The sequence below is a fragment of the Aulonocara sp. 'chitande type north' Nkhata Bay genome, linkage group LG19 (assembly GCF_057382095.1).
Source record: "Aulonocara sp. 'chitande type north' Nkhata Bay isolate Kocher_YH1m ecotype deep benthic linkage group LG19, A_spYH_male_GT1.1, whole genome shotgun sequence".
NCBI classification, from domain to species: Eukaryota; Metazoa; Chordata; class Actinopteri; order Cichliformes; family Cichlidae; genus Aulonocara; species Aulonocara sp. 'chitande type north' Nkhata Bay.
The window spans coordinates 8,539,537-8,562,993 of NC_141362.1; the positions used below are offsets into that span (position 1 = coordinate 8,539,537).

Genomic DNA, 23,457 nt, shown 5'->3' on the forward strand with positions numbered 1-23,457 from the left:
TGGTACCTTTAACACAGTTTTAAGTAAAAAACATTTGTAGAAAATGACACACTGCTCTTTGATTAAATATAATGTATTTTTTCTTCTGCTCTAAGTCAGTGGGTTGGTGCTGACAGTAACCTCTCAGAGCTTAAATAATTCTGTTTGGATTTCTGGTTTTAGAGTTTTATTAACAGTTTATTTAGATTTGCTTCTAAGAGTTTTCAAAGGGGAATTAAACTATTGTGCAGCGCGGCGCATAACTTTCACATGTCACATCAATTAAACGTCTAATTAACTCCATGCAAAGTGCAGGCAATAGTCAATAGAAAAAGTAAATAAATATTTTCTTTTGTTTTCTTTCAGTCTGCCTCAGATTCACCCAGAGTGACTCTTTATGGTATGAGCTCAGGTCCTCGTTCACCAAAGACAGTTCTTTATGACTCTTGCTGTATGTTTGGCTTTGTTTTCCCGCTATTGAGCCAGAGACCAATCAGAAGGCCTTTTAATAATATTGTTCAGTGGTTGAAAATCTAAATATCCAAGGTACAGGGTAAAAATATTTAATAAACTGCAGTGGAAAAGCAGCTGGAAATGCACAGGAGGATGTGTTGATGAGGCGTGTAGTTACATTTTATAAGCATAAGTTACAGGGCAGGGTTTCAGAGGGGTGTGAGGTTACAATGTAACTACAGTAGATTTCCCACTGAAGCATAAATCCCCACCCACCATAACCCACCAATACCTAAGAACGCCTTCTGTTAGTGACTATGACAGAAGGTGATATTTGACGCTGGGAATAAGAACAGGCTGTGTTCAGATTACAGGCAAATAACAGATAGTTCTTTAAAATGATTTTTAACTCCATTTCGATGAAGTTTGCATATTTCTGATGTTTTTTCTCTCTCGGTTTTTTAAATTAATTAAAATGACTTAAATCCCTTTAACAAAATCCACGTGCCTTTCAACTCTGCCATACAGTTAATACATGACCGTCTGTCTTTGTTTAATTAGTTACTTTGTTTGATTAGTCAGTGTCAATTTTCACCACTACTATCTATTTCTTCCTTACAAACAAAGTTACCTTATTTCCAAGCCATACTGAGCTATAGTACCATCCACTGCATATAAACGGCAAACAAAACGGGAAAACGTTTGTGAACTAACCGCAGATCAAATTCCTGTGAGCAAAACAGACTTCTTATATAAAGAAGATTCTTACTTTCATGCCTGAAAGTTGAAAAAGGCCGCAGCAGTGTTTCACTATTTCTCCTCCTGTATTGACATGAGCATAATTTCCATCTCCACAGCCATGTAAAAGCAGTATGTTTTGAATGAGTCACCAGCAGTTGGTCACCTTTCAACTGTTGCCTGCTGGTGAAAATATCCACCATTTCTTTCTGTCGCATGGAGGAGATCTCAGAGGAGACCACAGAGGGTGAGCAGAAGGCGGCTTCTTCTCTCTGTGAATCATCATCCACCTGCTGTCTGCTGCTTCTGACACTTTACTGAACTTTGAGGAGTTTTGCTTCCTTCTTCTCTTTTCCAGCACAGACACTCTCCCAAGGGAAAACAATGATATACAGAGGCACGTAACACACACAAAAAGATATACATATGCTGCCAGTCAAAACTTTGGACACGCCTTCTTATTTAATGTTTTTTTCTTTATTTTCATGACTATTTTATTGTAGATTCTCACCGAAGGCATCAAAATGAATGAGTGAATACATATGAAATCACATAACAAATGAAAAAGTGTGAAATAACTCAAAGCATGTTTTATATTTTAGATTCTTCAAAATGCCACCCTTTGATTACTGCTTTGCCTTCACTATGTGGTCCATCTCATCACAAACCATCTCAGATGGGTTTAGATCAGGTGACTGTGGAGTGCAGGCCATTTGATGCAGCACTCCATCACTCTCCTTCTTGTCAAATAGTCCTTACACAGCCTGGAGGTCTGTTTGGGGTCATTGTCCTGTTGAAAGGTAAATGATCGTCCAACTAAACGCGCACCGGATTGGATGGCACGTCACTGCAGGATGCTGTGGTAGCCACACTGGTTCAGTGTGCCTTCAGTTTTGAATAAATCCCCAACAGTGTTACCAGCAAAAGCACCCCCACACCATCACACCTCCTCCTCCATGCATGGGAACCATGCATGTATAGACCATCAGTTCACCTTTTCTGGAACCAAAGATCTCAAATTTGAACTCATCAGACCAAAGCACAGATTTTCATTGGTCTAATGTCCATTCCTTGTGTTTCTTGGCCCAAACAAATCTCTTCTGCCTATTGCTTTTCCTTAGTAGTGGTTTCTTTGCAGCTATTTGACCATAAAGGCCTGATTTGTGCAGTCTCCTCTGAACAGTTGATGTAGAGATGTGTCTGCTACTGGAACTCTGCGACTTCTGAGGCTGGTGACTTGAATGAATTTCCTGGGGTCCTCTTAATGTGAGCCAGTTTCGTCATAGAACATGAAGGGTTTTGCGACTGCACTTGGGGACAGATTCAAAGTTTTAGCAATTTTCTGGACTGAATGACCTTCAGTTCTTAAAGTAATGATGGACTGTCGTTTCTCTTTACTTAGTTGATTGGTTCTTGCCATAATATGAATTCTAACAGTTGTCAAATAGGGCTGTCGGCTGTGTACCAAGCTGACTTCTGCACAACGCAACTGATGGTCCCAACCACATAAAGGCAAGAAATTCCACAAATAAACCCCAACAAGGAACACCTGTGAAGTGAAAACCATTTCAGTTGACTACATCACGAAGCTCATTGAGAGAAAGCCAAGGGTTTGCAGCTCTGTCAACAAAGCAAAGGGTGGCTACTTTGAGGAATCTAAGTTATTTATCTTTTCTTTTTACTACATAAGTTCATATATCTTGCTTCATATATCTGATGTCTTCACTATGTATCAACAATGTAGAAAGTAGTAAAAATAAAGAAAAAAAAATGTGTGTGTGTGTGTGTGTGTGTGTGTGTGTGTGTGTGTGTGTGTGTGTGTGTGTGTGTGTGTGTGTGTGTGTGTTATGAGATGTTGTGGTTGACTGGCCCAGAGCAGGAAGTCGGCAAAGAAGGCCAAGAACTCTTTTCAATTCCCCCATCATCTCATGCTGCTAACTGCTCTGAGTTTCACTGGCCGGAGCTGCAGCAAGCTCATTGGCATGTCATCTGAGTTTCAGAGATGACAACCCTACAGTAACTGGCATCTTTTCTCTCTTCTTCTTTCGCCTCACGTCTCATCCCAGAAAAATCCTTGGCAGATGAAAGGGCCAGAGCAAGAGCTGAAGCAGTTAGGACAGATAAGAAGCGTTTGTTTTTACAGTTGTTGCAGTCCCACTTTGCATCACATATGCAACTACTGCTGGATGTTTGTCCCTCCTTTAAGAAGAGGAATTTAGGATTACGCCCCCCTTCATTCATCAAAATCAGTACATCTTTATTTTTATCTCAAATTTTTTGAGAGAACTAATTTTCATTGCAAACATAATCACATACAATGGACGCCACAAGTTTTCCTATAATTCAGGCATCTCCGAAAACGTTAGAGCACTTTTGCAAATATGTGATGTCTTGTTAATCGAGCAGATATTTGAAGTTTACACAGCACCATTCTCGCATGAAAATATCTTAAAAGTTTATTTTGTGACCCAGAAAGAGTAATATTTCAAACTCCGCCACTCTGTGTTCCTCCGCCACTGCCTCGTTTGAGTTTTGAGTTCTGGGATATTGCATTTTGTCATTTCGATCTGATTGGAGACCAAAAAATCAGCCAACCAGATTTTTTTTGCATCCAAGTCTGTGATTGGCTGGTTTTGTGGCACAAATATAACGGTGTGCAGAAAGAGTTGAACCCGGACGGGCAGAAATGTTGAGAGCGCAAGCAACACATTGCGAGCGAGTGCAAATACAAAAACTGACCGAGAGGGGCTGCTATTGTGTGTGTGTATGGATAATAGCAAACACGTTTTTTTTGCACGCAGCAACGAATTTTGTTCACTCAAATTTAGCTTTTGTTGGCTCAAAATAAATTTCTCCTCAAAATGCAACACTTGCACCTGCAAAATTTTTTTACGTGCGCTCAGAATAGTGGCACAAAAATAACGCCATAGCTATCAGTCTGCTTTGTACCTTAGCTGTCAATTTGGCTATAGTTTCAATATGCCAGGTATTCAGGTCTATTTATTCTGCAGGAGAATGTAAAACTTGGTGAAAGCAGTCCAATATCTCTGATGACAACAATACTCAGTTAGTTGTTGAGGATATCCTAAACTTTTCTATTGGTAAGCTATGCTGTTTTTGCTACTGTTAGCTGCTATTAGCTGGCATTATGAACATTCCTTTGAAGTGGACTCAGGTGATTAACAAATGAAGTCTCATATAATGTGACAATGTAATTAACCTGTGTGTTTGAATGTGTGATTTTCTTTTAGGACACTTTAGCCTAGCATAATGTTATCTTTTAGCGAGCTGCTTTTGTTGTTTAGCCAACTTGTTGTCAGATGCCAGTCTGCTTACAATAAGTAATTGTGACAATATCAGGAATAAAGTATGTTTATGCATTTTTTTTTTTAAATTTGTTAGAGCCCCGATTTTAGTTCAAGAGATGAGGCTTGAGATAACGAGGAAAAGGATCAGGTGTAAATAAGGGAGGAGAGAGAGAAGCAGGGAAGGAGAAAGACATATAGAGAAAGGTAAACACTTTTAGTGGGTATTTGTGAATTTAAACTATAAGTAACCTATAAAGCTTACTACGTATGTGGCCAGTCAGTAGCATCAAAGTTTATGAGAATACATCAATTATTTGGACTTAATCACACGCTAATCAACATATATATATATATGTATGTATATATATATATATATGGCCCCAACTGACAGCGTGCTCAGTGAATACCTCAGGCAGCAGAAACCCAAGAAAGTGGAGGGAGACGAGGAACCATCATGGAAGGACAGGCCCCTGCACGGTATGTACCACCGGCAGATAGAGGAGGTGGCTGATATCCAGAAATCCTACCAGTGGCTGGACAAAGCTGGACTGAAAGACAGCACAGAGGCACTAATCATGGCAGCACAGGAACAAGCTCTGAGTACAAGATCCATAGAGGCTGGGGTCTATCACACCAGGCAAGACCCCAGGTGCAGGCTGTGTAAAGATGCCCCTGAGATAATCCAGCACATAACAGCAGGGTGCAAGATGCTAGGAGGCAAGGCATACATGGAACTCCATAACCAAGTGGCCGGCATAGTGTACAGGAACATCTGTGGCGAGTATAACCTGGAAGTCCCGAGGTCAAAATGGGAGATGCCCCCAAGGGTGGTGGAGAATGACCGAGCTAAGATCCTGTGGGACTTCCAGATACAGACGGACAAAATGGTAGTTGCTAACCAACCAGACATAGTGGTGGTAGACAAACAGAAGAAGACGGCCGTAGTGATCGATGTAGCGGTTCCGAATGACAGCAACATCAGGAAGAAGGAACACGAGAAGCTCGAGAAATACCAAGGGCTCAGAGAAGAGCTCAAGAAGATGTGAAGGGTGAAGGTGACGGTGGTCCCCGTGGTAATCGGAGCACGGTGACTCCCAAGCTAGGCGAGTGGCTCCAGCAGATCCCGGGAACAACATCGGAGATCTCTGTCCAGAAGAGCGCAGTCCTGGGAACAGCTAAGATACTGCGCAGGACCCTCAAGCTCCCAGGCCTCTGGTAGAGGATCTGAGCTTGAAGGATTGACCGCCCGCAGGGGCGAGTGGGGAATTTATTTTATATATATGAGTACAGTAATCTCTTTTTATATACTTTATAACTTAAAAAAATACTTGCTGTACATTTGAATTCTCTGGAGTCAGCTTCAAGAAATATTTATTCTGTTCATGGTAGATGAAGGCAGGATGAATCAGTCTCAGCCCTTAGTTCAAAGGAGAAAGTCGCATCTAACTTTACAAATGAGGTGATTAAAGCATAACTGACCTTAAGTTCGTAAACACTTATTTAAGTAGTGTCACTATTTGAAATGCACATTTTAAATTTTCCACTTTCATCATTGTTCTCTTTGCAGTATCTAAACTCTCTTGCAGGGTAATTACACACAATATGCTGCCACTATAGCAATAAGAAACTAAGATGTGAACTCTGCCTCCAGCCGCCCCCAACTAGCCTCTGTCAACTGTGCTGACCAGTCCCCATGGCAACTGGCACAGAACTAATTTTCCTGAAATGTGACCATCGCTTTTGGAAAAGAGTAGAAAAGAAAAAAAAATAACAGTTGTATTTGCTGTATGCGCTGTGAAAACACATCTTTCATATAGTGCCAGAGAACCCACGAGGCTTTGTCTTCTGTACAAATATGAGTGGCAGGCTCTTTTCTAGCCCTGAGCAAACGCTATGGTCCTCGTCATCCTCCTCCTCCTGACTCCACCGTGGGACTGCATTCTGTAGAAACAGTGTAAAAAAGACCACTGGCACTGAAATTGATTTGGCTTTAATTAACCATTGTACAATGATCCATGGCTTCTGCCAAACAGTCGGCGTGATTTACGATCCACTTGTGGTTGAATATGGGCACAGGAGGCAACTTCAGCTGAGCTTGTTCTGTTAAGAAAGAAAGTAGTTCAGGCTGAGTTTGCAATCCAGAATTTAATATGATACAGTGGGGCAAAAAAGTATTTAGTCAGCCACCGATTGTGCAAGTTCCCCCACCTAAAATGATGACAGAGGTCAGTAATTTGCACCAGAGGTACACTTCAACTGTGAGAGACAGAATGTGAAAAAAAAATCCATGAATCCACATGGTAGGATTTGTAAAGAATTTATTCGTAAATCAGGGTGGAAAATAAGTATTTGGTCAATAACAAAAATACAACTCAATACTTTGTAACATAACCTTTGTTGGCAATAGTATGCAGCTGGAGTATTTCTGGATCTCAAGAAAGCATTCGACACAATCAATCATGACATATTAATTAATAAACTGGAACGGTATGGGATTAGGGGGGTTGTACTGCAATGGGTGAAAAATTATTTAAGTGACCGGAAACAATTTGTGAAGCTGGGTGTCCATTCCTCATCATGCTTGGACATTGCTTGTGGTGTTCCACAAGGCTCTGTACTGGGTCCAAAATTATTTATTATTTATATAAATGATATTTGTAAGGCATCTGATATATTAAAATTAGTATTATTTGCAGATGACACAAATATTTTTTGTTCTGGGGGGAATCTAAAGGAGCTGCTGGATACAATTACTTCAGAAATGTGCAAAATTAAAAAATGGTTTAACAGGAACAAACTATCGCTAAATCTAAGTAAAACTAAAATTATCTTATTTGGGAATTCCCTTAGAAATGGACAAGTGCAGATTCATGTAGATGGTGTGGAAATTGAAAGAGTACTTGAACATAAGTTTCTTGGTGTGATTATAGATGATAAATTAAACTGGAAGTCTCATATAAATCATATACATAACAAAATTTCAAGAAGTGTCTCAATCTTGAGTAAAGTAAAACACATTCTGGACCACAAATCACTCCACATTCTCTATTGTTCCCTGATTGCACCGTATTTGAATTACTGTGCAGAGGTTTGGGGCAATACTTACAAATGTTCGCTATCATCAATCTTTATATTACAAAAAAGGGCCATAAGGATAATCCATAAAACTGGTTACAGAGATCATACAAATCCACTATTCTTAAAATCAAAAATTCTAAAATTCACAGATCTGGTTCATTTTCTCACAGCACAAATTATATATAAAGCAATAAATAACCTGCTTCCTGACAATATTCTAAAAATGTTTTCTAAAAGGGAACGGGGATACAATTTGAGGGGGGAATTAAATTTAAAACATCCTCGTATCCGTACAACATTAAAAAGTTTTTGCATCTCTGTGTGAGGAGTGAAGCTGTGGAACAGACTAAGTAAAGATATGAAGCAATGTCCAAGCGGTTTAAGGATATGGATTTTACAGGGTACAGGGAAAAGGTAGAGATTTGATAGGGTGTTCTTGTCTAATATTTTCATGTGTGTGTGCATGCACGGGTTTGTTGGTATGGATATATATATATAATTGTAGGCTGTGTATCCTTGAGGTGTTAATGGGGTTATTGAAAATGTGTATATGTGCGTATGTGTGTATATACGTATGTATGGATAGATAGAAACATATATGTGTATATATTTAAAAAAATAAATAAATAAAAAATAATAATAATAATAATTACACATAACATATAATGTAATTGCAAGGAGGTATTTCTGTAGTCTATTGATACTAGATAGTGGAAAAGGGGTGGGATTAAATAAGCTTATGCTTCTTCCTGCTCCTTTTTGAACATGGACGTTATTTGGAGTTGTGGTTGCTCGTTTTCCTTTTGTTTGCTTTGTTCATTTGTCTCTTTTAATTCTATTTTTTTTTTATACTTTTTCAACATGTTCAAAATAAAGATTCAATCAATCAATCAATAACAGAGGTCAAACGTTTACTATAGGTCTTTACCAGGTTTGCACACACAGTAGCTGGTATTTTGGCCCATTCCTCCATGCAGATCTTCTCGAGAGCAGTGATGTTTTGGGGCTGTCGCCGAGCAACACGGACTTTCAACTCCCGCCACAGATTTTCTATGGGGTTGAGGTCTGGAGACTGGCTAGGCCACTCCAGGACTTTCAAATGCTTCTTACGGAGCCACTCCTTTGTTGCCCGGGCGGTGTGTTTTGGATCATTGTCATGTTGGAAGACCCAGCCTCGTTTCATCTTCAAAGTTCTCACCGATGGAAGGAGGTTTTGGCTCAAAATCTCACGATACATGGCCCCATTCATTCTGTCCTTAACACGGATCAGTCGTCCTGTCCCCTTGGCAGAAAAACAGCCCCATAGCATGATGTTTCCACCCCCATGCTTCACAGTAGGTATGGTGTTCTTGGGATGCAACTCAGTATTCTTCTTCCTCCAAACACGACGAGTTGAGTTCATACCAAAAAGTTCTACTTTGGTTTCATCTGACCACATGACATTCTCCCAATCCTCTGCTGTATCATCCATGTGCTCTCTGGCAAACTTCAGACGGGCCTGGACATGCACTGGCTTCAGCAGCGGAACACGTCTGGCACTGCGGGATTTGATTCCCTGCTGTTGTAGTGTGTTACTGATGGTGACCTTTGTTACTTTGGTCCCAGCTCTCTGCAGGTCATTCACCAGGTCCCCCCGTGTGGTTCTGGGATCTTTGCTCACCGTTCTCATGATCATTTTGACCCCACGGGATGAGATCTTGCGTGGAGCCCCAGATCGAGGGAGATTATCAGTGGTCTTGTATGTCTTCCATTTTCTGATGATTGCTCCCACAGTTGATTTTTTCACACCAAGCTGCTTGCCTATTGTAGATTCACTCTTCCCAGTCTGGTGCAGGTCTACAATACTTTTCCTGGTGTCTTTCGAAAGCTCTTTGGTCTTGGCCATGGCGGAGTTTGGAGTCTGACTGTTTGAGGCTGTGGACAGGTGTCTTTTATACAGATGATGAGTTCAAACAGGTGCCATTCATACAGGTAACGAGTGGGGGACAGAAAAGCGTCTTACAGAAGATGTTACTGGTCTGTGAGAGCCAGAGATTTTCCTTGTTTGAGGTGACCAAATACTTATTTTCCACCCTGATTTACGAATAAATTCTTTACAAATCCTACCATGTGGATTCATGGATTTTTTTTTCACATTCTGTCTCTCACAGTTGAAGTGTACCTCTGGTGCAAATTACTGACCTCTGTCATCATTTTAAGTGGGGGAACTTGCACAATCGGTGGCTGACTAAATACTTTTTTGCCCCACTGTATATGAGACACCAAAATACAGGCATTTTGAAATTCTCTCTTTCTCCAAAATATATTATATTAAAATATAATATTCTCCACAAGGAGACTACACTCTCCTAAAGGATTTTAAATGTTATGGAACCTTTTTTATCCCTCTAGCCTTTCAAAGTAAATACTTAGTTACAATTATTTGCAGAACATGTTTTCAATTTGTTTTTTCAGAATTCTGGAACAAAATTTAAAAAAAGAACCTCATATTTATATGTATTCTCTGCCATGTAATCCAATTTAGTATGTTTGATTTAAAAGCAGCAGCATATGTTATTGATTAGTAAGTAAATAAATCGGTATGTGCATTTTTCTCTTGTCCTGTATGTGACCTGAAGTCATTCATGTGTTTTTGGTGCTTCTTTATTTTCACAAAAAAAGGTCTGCTCACTTTAGAACGCACTTTAGTTACCTTAAACTTAAGCCTTTTACAAAAGGGGACAAGTTTTTCTCCGAGTGCACCGTGAACGTTTGCGTGCCAGCCGTGGGATTGCCGCTCCTTGCAATCGCCACCAATTCCTGAACGTTCATTGTTCTGCAGCTGATTGAGGTGGTTTCTCCTTTTAAGACTCGGTGAGGGAAAGGAGCGCAAATCACTGACTTAGCAATCCGCTCCCAACAAAATCTCCTCCCTCTTTCACTGTAACAGGCCAAAGATCGTGCTGCGCTTGCAAGTCTAACAGTCAATACTTAAAAAAGCCATGAAAAAGAGAGCAGCATTAGCATATCAAAGACCAACATCTGACAAGGGCCTGCCTGAACCTTCCATAAGTGGTGTGCACTGGGAGAAAAGGGTTTGACTGTACAGGAGGAAAGGTGGGAAAAGTCCAACAGTTGAAGATTACTGAGGGTTTTACTGCTGCTCATCAGTCACACAAGATGAGACCATCACAAGAGAGGGATTAGGAAGAATATTAGGGGGCAGATGTTGAAGATGAGAGCCCTCCTCTCTGCCTCGGGCTCTGATTAAACCCAGTATATAACATATGATTTTTTTCAGTGAGAAAGCACAAAGGTCAAAAGTATAGGTATGGTGGTCAGAAGAATAAATGGGAGGTATACAAGCCACGTTAAAAGCCAGAACTAACAGACGAGGAAGGAGTTCAGTGTCTGGTGTCAAATCTCTCCTCTGGCTTCTGTCTGCTGTCAGTGAGGTGAAGACAGTAGAACAGCAAAAGAAAAATTTGAAAAAATTCGTCTTGGCAACAGTGCAGGACATAGTGTATTACAGCTGTATTTAATGAAAAAAAGTGCTGCATTGATCATACTGTGGGGAATTCCTCCAAACATCCTGTAAAGCTAAAAGGCCAGGGAGCTCCCTGTGCTGGTCTGATTGAGGGTTTCCTGTTTTAAGTACTTAATGAGGAACTGGGGAAAAATCTAACTTCCAGGTCTCTTGACTTGGATGCTTTCCGGACAATAATAATGAAACAAAGCTTCTTTTTTCCAGGTTCTTCTGGATGATGTTACCAAACACCTGCTGTTGCTGTACATGTGCAGTTTTAAATTTTGTTCAGTAAGGGTCTTACATCAAAATGCAGAAAAGGAAAGCAATAAAAAAAGAGATTTCTAATAATGGCAAAACCAGAGAGAGGAAAAATGACTCGGCTGCAGTTTCCCTACTTTGTCATTTTGGAGCCTTAAGACAAAGTAACACACAAATGAAATATAAAAATTTTACTTGGACACTTTCAGTTTCACTTGATATGCTTTCCTACAAGAAGATAGCATGCCATATTATATTCAATAAGCTGATTCTGTTCATCTGGATGTAGCATTTTCACATAGCTGAACCAATGGCCCAGTGATGTATCAGGATAGGATAACTAGTGTGCAAGCTGAGATCAGTTTTATGTAGGGAGAAATTAGAGACTAAACCTGTACCTGGACTTAAAGATGGTTGAAGTTAGGCATTTTAACATGGGGGTCAATTACACTTGGAGTCAGCCTCAAGTGGCCATTTGAGGAATTGCAGTTGTCAGTACTTCTAGTTTGGCCATCCATCCATCCCTTCATTCTTTCCACTTATCCTTATCGGGGCTAACACATTAGCCTTGTGTCAGAATATCTTTGATCAGATAATATTAATCTGAAACAGTAGACTGTCAATTTTAGTGACACATTAGTGAACGCAGTGCTCAAGAGTTTCTACAGATCATAATGTTGGACTCTTAGTACGCTTACCTGCCTCCAAATAAATGCTAATATATAGCTGCTGTTTAACAGACCACACCACTAAAGGTAATAAATGCTACTTTCAGCAATTCCCTTGTCTTAAATAGCACAGCAGGTTGCTCCAGCTGTTTGCTTTGGCAGAATTTTATAACCGATGCCCTTCATGACGCAAACACAAAGGGTTTTTGTGCATTGGGCTAGAATTTTATCAGGGACCTTCAAATTTCCAAGCAAATGCATTAACTGCCACACTATGGAACAAACTAACTTTGCACCAATGTTAACAATGTTTATTTTGTCAATAAATTGTAAGGCATGAAAGACCATAAACCACAAATAAACACTTAAAATCATTACATTTACAACTGTATTCAGTCAGTTTACTCCACAATAACATTTCATTAGTTCCTTTGAGTCAGCGTCAGCTTGAGGTCAACAAGCTAGAGGTCTTTTAAATAAAATCCCAGATTGACATGTACAGGATATTGATTTTTTTCTTGAATTATGAGTAAAAATAATTTGAGAACTAAGACGGACCTTAAAGTCTTTACAATAGTTGTTTGTCTTGTATCTGTCTGATGTTGGAGTGTTTTATCTTGTTGCTGTAGATTTTCACCTTCTGTACAATGAACTTTGGTTTATTGTAGAAGGCTCAATCCAATGAACAGTTCACAAGAAATGAAACTTACCCTTTCTCGCACTGCGCACTGCTTGGCAGCTGCTTAACAGCAACAGTCTCATTGGCTTTTCTAGTTAATGATTTGCAAATTTAGGCCATGTAGCCTCCATGTGGTATTTACCAATGCGCTTATCTAATCTGTCTTTGCATATTAGCACTTCTCCATCTGAAATGTAAGCTAATAAGTTTCAGTACCAGTCAGAGTAAATTCGCTACCAGTCGTGCCCACCAGCTGACTGAAGAGGTGAAGCCATGGCACCAACACTGGTGAGTGATCCTCTCCTTGCTTTTACTATTACTTAAGTCCACATTTTTGTGACTACATTGGTATGTTGTGTGCTTTTACTTGATCAAATTTTAATTATTTTTAGATATATGAAAATTCAGAATTTATGCTAACCTTTTTCTTTGCCACAGCAAAGAGATTCAAACAACTTTGATATATTATACATTATTACAATATCTGAAAATTACTAGGCGACTCATATTTTCACCTCGTTATGATTTTTGTTCTTCCTCTAGTCAGCTTTTACTAGCTCACTTGTCTGTTTATACTGAGTGCTGCCTTTTCTCATTATTTTCAGTTTGACAAAGAGCCAAAGCCAGGGGACCTTATCGAGATCTCTCGGGGGGCATATAAACACTGGGCTGTTTACATTGGAGGAAATGAAGTTGTTCATTTACTGCCTCCGAGTGAGTATTACATTTTTGACCTGCACAAAACACACATTAACGTGCCCTACATAATTCACAGATGTTGCTTTAGTGTCTCTCTGACCTCCTTTTTCCTCTTCCAAAAAAAGCACATCCAGGTGGTGAGTTGGGATCCTTCGGTGAACTGCTGACGTCACTAGACAGCGGTAAGGCGCAGGTGAGGCGTCAGAAGATCTGGGAAGTTGTCGGCTCCAGCGAATTTGAGGTCAATAATCTTCTGGATGATGAGTACAGTCCTCGTGAGCCTCTTGCCATTGTGAGGGATGCCTGCAGGATGGTCGGTCGAGAGCTGCCTTACTGTATCGCTACTCAGAATTGTGAACACTTTGTCACAGAGCTACGTTATGGAAAGCCAGAGTCCCGACAGGTGAGGGATTTTTACCTAAAAGAAAAGTCTGTGAGATCAAATGGGTTGTAAATTCTCTTGTGTTAAGCTGAACATGGCTTAAACCAACAGTGAAGAGCAACAGTAACACTTTATTGCTGTTTCAGTGAGAAATGATTTTATCAAAGTGTTTGTCTGCACCTGCGCTGGATGTGTTTATCATCTAAGCGCCTCATTTATTGTAAAGATACAAAGATGTAACACAATCTATTATGAATGATTAGAAGCAGATGTGGTGCTGAATAAATTTTGATTATGTATCAAACGGCAGATTAGCTGATTTGCAAGTTCCAAAAAAAGCTTGCTTAGTCAACCCGTTTTGTCACCTTCGCTGCCATAAATAGCTCTCTGAGATGCATTAAAAAAAACTTCTTTTTCATAGTGTTCAATCAGAAAATGCAACATGGCAGCCGCTCAATTTTTAATGAATGTAAACATGGTCATTATTTTTATTTTGTTTTTACTGTCTATTATTGCAGCCTTGTGGAAGTCAGCACTGAAATACAACCTCAACAACAATGCAATAACTGCTTTCCCTCCAACAACCAGCACAACTGCTTTTCTCTTTATTGTGTTTTTTTCCATAGGTTCAAACAGCAGCTGTGATTGGAGGCGTCGCGGTGGCAGGTGTAGCCGCTGCAATTTTGGGTGCCGCGCTGTTTTCCTCCTTCAACAAGGACGAAAACAAAAGAAGAAGAAATTATAGGTGATTGCAGTGACTGATATCATTAATATCAGTAAAAAGGAAGGAAATAGTTTGTTGGTGTAACAAGGTCAGCAGAAACAATAAGTTAATCACAGTGAGGATTTCTAGGATTGAAGATATTTTTGGAATTGTGGGTGATTTTAGAACGCTTAAATTTGTACTGCCTAAATTCTAAATAAAGATTTGGAAATTTGAAATTAGGCTTTTTGACCATATCACCGTACAGACAAATATACAATCTAATGCTTTGGATGTTTTTTTGCAATGTAGGAGGTCAGAGCACTGGGCCAGGCCAGTAAAGCTATCCGGTTGTTCAGTGATGACGCGACGAATCCTACTTCCGGGTCTAAAGTAGTCTGCGTTTAATATGGCTTTTGTGTTGTTAACATGTTTAATGTTATGTATTTTCTTATTTTTGATCTCAAAAAGCTCCTAAAACAGTCAGTGATCCCTGTTGACCTCCCTCGGCTTTTATTACCACTAATCATTTATTTAAGCTCAGTTTTTAAAACCTTAGGATGTAGCTACAGCCCAGCCCATGCAGCAGTATATGAATGACTAACCTCGTATTATGGATGGATTATCTCAGTTGTTCTCCTGGCTGAAGTTTGGTCCTTTTACAGCATCCTGCCATGCGATTACATTTGTTCCTGACCACCGAGAACACTCACGTTAACTTTTATCGAGTGGAAAAAAAGTTAGCTTGTTTATATTATGCTAACATAGCTGTGTCGCTAGCGGTCACGTAGCACATCATTATATACCAGCTAGCCAAACTTCAGTAACCCTACAAACGTCACTGCTGTTTAGTTTTCTGTCTTCATTTATGCTGGAAGTGATAGCAGAGCTGTACGTTTTAATTTGTTTCCAAAACCCCGCAGTCAGGACATGCTATATTGTATTTAGATAGAAGCTAGCGAGCTAACTCCCTGCTAACTTCTAACTCCGTTAAATGTCATAAATTCCGCTTTCATGGATGCCTGGATGTTAAACTCAATTGTTACACCTGGTAGAGGAGAACGCTGATCATTTTATTAAAGATGAAAGACTTTAGACAGTTTTTCAACTCTCAGTAATGCCATAGTGATCGTTTGATATATGGACCTGCAGCGGAGTTTAGGCCCAGACACGGCTAGTGACGTCAGACTGAACAATCGGATTAGCAGGTGGGTGCAGCTGGGCTTGCTTAGGCCCCAGAATCACTACAGAACAGGGTTGCCAACTCCCTGAAAAATAAATAAGGGACACCTCGTGGCCAGGGCCGGGCAACCCAGTTGTCTTCACCCTTCCCAGTGTGGTAGCTCTTTTTTTGTGTGTGAAATTATTTTTTAACCATTTGACTTGAACTTGATTTAAGCAGATGCATATTCTTTGTGATATGACCATATGGGAAACAAATGATCATTTAGCCATTTATTTTTAGCTCACAATGACAACATTAACACAGTAAAACAGGTCTCTTTCTTAAACAGAAGCCTGTCATGCTTAACTTTTGAGAATATAAGTAAATCTTTCTTTAAAAGAACTCTGTCCTGCTTAACTTAAAATTATATAAATTAATAGAAAGCAATAGAACGAAAAATATTCTTGTAACAGTGCACATTTAGTGCATTTAGTACAGTTGGCTTCAGTTGAGGTATTATTTCAGCTTTTCTAATGCTAATCAGCTGCTCCTGTTTGTAAACCCACTTGTTCCCATGATTACGCATCTTAACTCATCATCATTATTCATCTATGTATTACTTTTATGTATTAGTGATCTATTTGTTGTAATCATCTATCCTTGCATTTGTTTATTACACAAAATAAGTTATATTATCACACTTCTGGCCACATAGCCCTGATATTCACTGCACATGCCCATATTAACCTTAACCAGAGGGTTTAAAAAAAACAAACCAGTGTTTACATACCATATCTGCTTCTGCCGTGGCCTGGCGGACAAAAAATTGGTAAAGGGTTCCCCGAGCTTTCACGCCCCTCATGTTCTTCATGTGCCCACCAATAGAAGCATGCCTATGGAAAAAGTGCGCGGCACACAGTGCAGTGCGCTTTATAGTGCACTTTTCCAGCCAGGTGTTTTCCTTTTCCCATTCCTCCCTGTACTTTTGCAGCCTTTTTTTTTTCTTTCTCTGAGCGAACAAACATTGCTGCTCTAATGCTGGGCTCACACTGTGCGATTTTTGGCCCATTTTGAGCCGATTTTTGAGTCGTGCGACCGATTTGGTGATCAGCCCGATTTTGGCCTTCATCGTGCGTCGTGTAGTATACGTGGGGTAACGAGAAGCGATTAACACCTCACGACCAGCTCCCGATCATCAATCGCTCGTGAGGGTGTCACCGCAGCTGCTCACGCGCAAACACGTAAACGTCGGTGAAAAAGACGGAGCAGCACAGCTGTGCAGCGTGTGATCTGGACACAAGCGATGGAGGCACAACTTGTAGAACTTTGGAAAGCTCATCCGAGCCTTTTCCATGTGGCATCACAAAATTATCACGACCACAACAACCGTGAAAATAGTTGGATTTACACTGCTGCTCAATCACAGCTGCCTGATGAGTGTTTTTCATTAGCAATTTAGCAAAGTTGATGTGGTGGTGTGTCTGTGTGAGTGAAAGACAGAGAGAGCGAGCGACAGATTTTCTGTTATAACCTTCATTTTATGGACGCACAGTGTGCCGTCCGAGACTTGCACCGCAGTGTCGGCGTTTGTTTCCCTGTTGGCCATGCTTGTTGTTGTGGTCATCGGTTGTCTTCCGGTATTTTCTCCGTAAGCGACCTTTCCTCAACCAATGAGATGAGCGGTAATCTGACTTGTCATACTCGAATTTTCATAAGTGTGCTGTCAGCTCATTGGTCACAAAGCAGGAGAGGGGCTGGGAATTATGTTTTCAAACAAAGTGTTAATTCCATTAAAAGTTATAGACTACTTTTGATTCTCACTGTATTACGGGACAAAGTGCGTCCCTTATTAGCTCAATACGGGACGTGTACTTTTGTTTCGAAATACGGGACGATTCCGTATTTTAAGGGACGGTTGGCAACCCTACTACAGAACCCCACATTGTTTGAGGTCACCGTTTGTGAGCTCCATGAAATCCACTGCAGTCTGCAAACACTCTGGTCATGGGACAGAATCCAGCAATAATAAAGCCTCACACCGTCCACGCTTTGGGAGTCTGATGGAACGGTTAATGGTGGCTGATCGTGAGGCTCAGAATCACCATGCATAACAAATGTGCAGCATTTTCACTCTGTGAATGATAGAAAAGACATGCCAATAATATGCATGATTACAGAGAGATGGTGAGTCACAGCCTCAAACATGATCACTAATTAGATGGTATCCATTCATTGATCCATCCGTCTAATCCAGGGCCGATAAATCGATATTTGATCATGAATAAATATTTTTTTCACAGTTAATTTAGCTAAGAAATGCACTTTATAGTACATTTGTTCACTTTTCTTTACACTCTCCAGAGCTCTTTGCCTTGTAATTTTAGCCACAGTGGTTTGGGCTGCTGTCAGTGAAATGTAAGTGACGTTTACAAGCTAATAGAAAACATTCTCATAAACTTAGAATGAATTCATGAAAAATACACAGGAACAGATTGTTGGAAGTTGCCATGTTGTCCTGCCATCTTGAACACAGAGCTCATAGGTGTTCACGGGCTCTGGAGGGAAATTTGAATTAATGTCTGCACCTTCAGACTCAAAATATGTAGAAAATACGCAAAATGTTTTCCTTTTACATTTTATATAAAACCGATTTACCAGTAGGCCGCCTTTGTTATTTTCTTCTTAATGCACTCTGGGTAGTGACGTCACATGGTTGCACCGCATCGGGTTCACAATTAGCAGCGCACTGGAAATGGCTTCTGTTCGACTTTTCCCGTTTGAACCAGAGCAAACCGAGGGAGAGGATAAAATAGTCAACCAGTACTTAGTTTAGATGAAGATGAAAACAATCCGTCACACGAGGACGCGAGAGTGAGGGAAAACTACTGGTGTCTATGCAGCTACTGAGAGTGTTTGTTGTAAAGAGCTCAATTTTATGGCAGCAGCTACCCATGGTAACGCATAAGCGCATGATAAACACACTAATAGAATTCTATTTTTTATTATACAGTGAAATTATGAAAAATTACAATTCTCCATGCAACACAGTGCACCAAAACTTTGAAGCCATATGTCTTAATCCAGATGTTCTTTGGGCAGCCCTTGTTAGTCTCCATGACCAGTATAGTGCTGGTCTACTAAGTCGTAACCAGGTTACTAATAGGCAAGTTAATTAACACCATTGCTACACTGCAAAACAACAAAACAGGTTAGCTGAACGAAAGCGCCTATACTGACGACAACCAATACATGTCATAGTGCCAGAAAAAAAATGGCCACTCCCACGGCTCCAAAATAGTTTTAAACAACAAAGATTTAATGAATAACAAAAAAAAATTTTGTTATTCTTAAGTATGTTTTTATGTAGTGGAGATAATTTGTAACATATTTAGAGTAGCTTGTCATAATAGTCGGGGTTTCTTTTAAGCCTAATCTTAAAAGTAGAGATAGTGTCTCTTAAATCCAAACTGGAAGCTGGTTCCACAGAAGAGGGGCCTGAAAACTGAAGGCTCTGTCTCCCATTCTACTTTTAAATACTCTAGGAGCAATAAGTAGGCCTGCAGTACGAGAGAAAAGTGCTCTAATGGGGGTGATATAGTACTATAAGGTCATTAAGATAAGATGGGGCCTGATTATTCAAAACCTTGTATGTGAGAAGCAGGATTTTGAATTCAATTCCGGGTTTAACAGGAAGCCATCAAGAGAAGCCAATACAGGAGAAATCTGCTCTCTCTTTCTAGTCCCTGTCAGTACTCTTGCTGCAGCATCTTGGATTAGCTGAAGGCTTTTCATGGAGTTTTTAGGACATCCTGATAATAAAGAATTACAGTAGTCCAGCCTGGAAGTAATAAATGCATGAACTAGTTTTTCCAGCTTCACTCTGAGACAGGATATTTCTAATTTTATACATATTGCACAAATGGAAGAAAGCATTCCTACATATTTGTTTAATATGTGCATTGAAGGACATGTCCTGGTCAAAAATCACTCCAAGATTCCTCACAGTGTTACTGGAGGCCAAGGTAATGCCATCCAGAGTAAGAATCTGGTTAGATACCATATTACTAAGATTTTCAGGGCCGAGTACAATAACCTCAGTTTGATCTGAATTTAGAAGCAGAAAATTAGAGGTCATCCAGGTCTTTATGTCTCTAAGACATTCCTGCAGTTTAATGATCTAACTTCATGCTAGGTTACGTTAGCTCAAGTGTCCTAAAAATCACACTTTCCCCTCTGATAAACAGCTTGATTATATACTCACATAGTACGAGATGTTATTTGCTAATTGTCCGAGTCCAGCAATGTTAGATCCACTTCAGAAAGAAAGAAAGAAAATAGAAAAGTGCAGGATATCCTGAACAAATCAAGTCAGAATTACTGCAATCTACTGACATCTAGTGGTGAGATTTTCCACACTGTACCTTTAATAATGTATGAGCGTTGCACATTGATACCTACTCCTACAGACAACAAACATTTGGTAAAGATCAAAGTTCAACATCTTAACTTCCTCCTCAAATCATCTGATCTCAGTAACCGCAGTAACTTGTGACCTGACTAAACCTTACCTCATATAGCAAATGATTAAGTGCACACAGCTGAGATATTAAGCAGGGGGTGAACATGCTTCCTCTTTTTCCCCACTTAGAAGTTTGAACTGTTCCCACCATACGTACGACACATCGTGCCCCCTCCTGTAGCTGGAGGCTGTTAGGTTTCCTTTGAATTTGGTGTTATAAACTGCAGCTATAAACACTCGGAAATGTGAATAGATAGTTTGTATGAACTGGCTTGTTTCAAGTTTACCCTGGCCATAAATATGAAAATGTTTTTGTGGGCACAATAATGTACAAACTCCAAGCACCGGGGGGGATAAACTGCATTTAAATAAGCAAACAGAGAGAATTACATCATGGAATAGTCACATCTGATAGCAACATGTGGTTAGAGGTGGATGCAGAGCTCTGGATAACTCCCAGTGGACATAAATCTGGGGTACTTTTCTAAGAACTGCCAGCAACGGAAATCACTTTGTTGCCGTTTCCACCATACAACTGCCCGACTGCACAGCTTGAATGTTTACCTGTGATGATCTGGGATGCAGTAAACTTAAAGCCAACAATGGTTCAGTAATGGGTTTTTTCTTTACATCAATAATAGGTCTTCCCTGGTTAATAGTAAGATAAATGAGTTCAGAGATGCTTTATCCTGGAGCCTAATGGACTGAAAAGGGACTTATTGTGAGTTTCTATTGTACACTAGGCTTGGAGGCAGCACTGAACCAACATGAATAAGTACAGCCAGTAAAGAGCAGTTGGTGATAAATGCAGCGTGACAGGCAGCCACAGAGGCCAAAAATCAACTACCTTTGGTGTCTGTGTCACTTGAGGATATATGGTTGCCCCCTCTGGGTTCTGTCACTGCTAATGTCTCACGTTCAGTTTCCACAAAGGCAAACGTGGAGGACGTGGCTTGGGCCAGGAGAGCCATTAAAAACGACCCGAAATCTTCCATCCGATACAAAGATGTCATTGAGGTTTGTCTCTGCACCTGCTGAAGTCATGGAAGAGGCGGCAGAAGGTCTTCCTCTGTGTCCGACTAAGCGACAACAGTCCACCACCTCCCAAAAACTAGCCGGACAAGTTTTTTTTCTCCTTTTTTTTCAAAAGGCAAACTGCTGCCATGCCAGATAAGTCAACAAATGAGGGCCAGTGAAACTTTGTTCATCGTGTGAGGGGCTTTTTGTGAGAGAGGCTGTGTGGAGAGAAGGGGGAAAGGGGGCTGGAGGGAGGCAGGATGGGGAGCTAGAATTAGGACCACATAAAGACGAGAGCCAGAAGGACGCGGTTGGGAGATGGTGGATTGGACCACCCTAAATGTACGGCTTCCTGGCTGCTGATGCACACTCAGGTGGCAGCAGCTAAAATACCTCTATCTACCCCCATTCGCCAGGTTCACAATGAGGAAACTGTTTCAGCAGGACAGGGGCTCTGCCTCTCAGACCACTGACAGAGAGACATTAGAATAACAATGGCCCGGGTTAATGATGTTTGTGCCACTGAAGACACAAAGTCATTACTAAAAAAGCCATTAGGCCTCTGAGTCAAAGAGAATGAAAGGGGTGTTTTTTCCACACTGATTGCTTGCAGCGAATGTTAAACAGAATGGTGATCAACACACAGACCACCAGTCGCTCAGTGTCTCATTTTATGGCAGGTTCTCAGTATTTTTCTCTCAGCTATAGCTACTTTTTAACTTATGCAATAGTGGCTTGTTTCATGCATTAGCTGCACTGCCTTTCAGCCTTTTCACCTGACTTCTTTACTCAGTTCTACACATCATGTTGAGGCAGAAGGCAGAGCAGAGCTGGAGCTGGCAGAAGGGGGCAAAAAAAAGAAAAAACCAAAGGAGGGAGGAAAAGAGCAAAGAAAAAGAAGGCTTTGAAGAAGACCGAGCTCGCAAAGCTGTATTTTAAAGTTGGATGGCACATCAGAGGCATGAGCAGCTAGAGTTCTGGGTTTTTTTTAAGGCCCATATATGCTCATAGTGCAGCATCCAAAAGGAGCATTCTCTTTAAAGCCGGGCTGAGTGAGACCAAACATTCACCGCCGTGCTCCGAGGCTTAATTATCGTTTGGATCACAAACAGAAAGCTGGTTTCAGAGTTGCAGAAGATGAACAGAAGATGGCTGTTTCTGAAAATAATTAGACGCGACATGATTCCAGCTGTTATTTACATTTATATTACAGGCTGACACTATCATTTAGAGCGACATGGGGCAACAGTAGAATCAGTTTCATTTCCTGTGCTTCCTTTGTCCTTGAATGTTCTGTTTAATAGAGATGTGATTGGAAAAGAAATGAAAGTTGGACTGAAGGAAATGCTTAGTGATGCCTTGTTATGGACCGCATTTGGCCTTAACATTTTGAAAATTAGTTTGTCTCTGTCTTTTTTTTAAAATTACCAACATAACAAGCTCCAAATACAGAATTTAAATAAATTGAGTATCTGGAAAGACTAATCACCACCATCAACCTTTTGCCAATTAAAATCAGATCATCGTGATTCAGGTGACTTTATACTGTAACATGCTAGTTTGTTTCAATAGTACTCTTAAAATGAGTAAAATTCACATCGAATATCAGAAATGGTTTCCTTTTGTGGCTTAACCAGGAATATTAAGCCTATAACGACATCCAAAACACTACGCAGATCTGGACCAGAGCATCACTGAGCTCTTGAACAGTCTGAGGTGTAGCCTGGTGGGACTGGATCGATCTAACACTGTTGGACTTAGGTCAGGCGAGCATGGAGGCCAGTGTCAATTCCTTCATTCTGCATACTCTTGCTACATGATGCCGGGCATTGTCGCAACCAGGAGGAACCCATACCCACTGCACCATCACAGGGTCTGACTTGATCAGAGATATTCCCATTAGTGGCCTGCTGGAGGTAATTTTGTAGCTCTGGCAGTTCCTCCTTGCACAAAGGAGCAGATACTGGCCCCCAAAGATGGGTTAAGGACCTTCTATTTGCCCTACGTGCTCCTAGAGTAACTGCAAGCAACTTTTATACTTTATATTTCTATAGGTTTGCTTTAGTAAATTAAAGAAATTTGAATAATGACTCATTAGAACAGGCTGTGAAGAAAGATATGTACTTAATTTAGGGTAAACATTGTTTTTTGTCACAACCTTAGTTACAGGGACTGCTACTTCCATGACCATTACATGGAAAAACATTTAGAAAGAGTAAAAAAAAAAACAATTCATTTAGATTTTTTAAAATGTACAGCAACTTTCAAACAGGTCAGCAGTGAGATAAACGTAAAGCACTTGG

General features: G+C 40.4%; 1 protein-coding gene across 1 annotated transcript; it reads left to right on the forward strand.

Moving 5' to 3' along the window:
- Positions 1-12,801: 12,801 nt before the first annotated feature.
- Positions 12,802-16,301, forward strand: LOC147306439 (phospholipase A and acyltransferase 4-like). The gene is made up of 4 exons (XM_086275304.1): positions 12,802-12,957; positions 13,275-13,383; positions 13,494-13,771; positions 14,377-16,301. Exons 1-4 carry the CDS (start codon positions 12,943-12,945, stop codon positions 14,497-14,499), a joined length of 525 nt encoding a protein of 174 aa, XP_086131430.1. The 5' UTR covers positions 12,802-12,942; the 3' UTR covers positions 14,500-16,301.
- Positions 16,302-23,457: the final 7,156 nt, after the last annotated feature.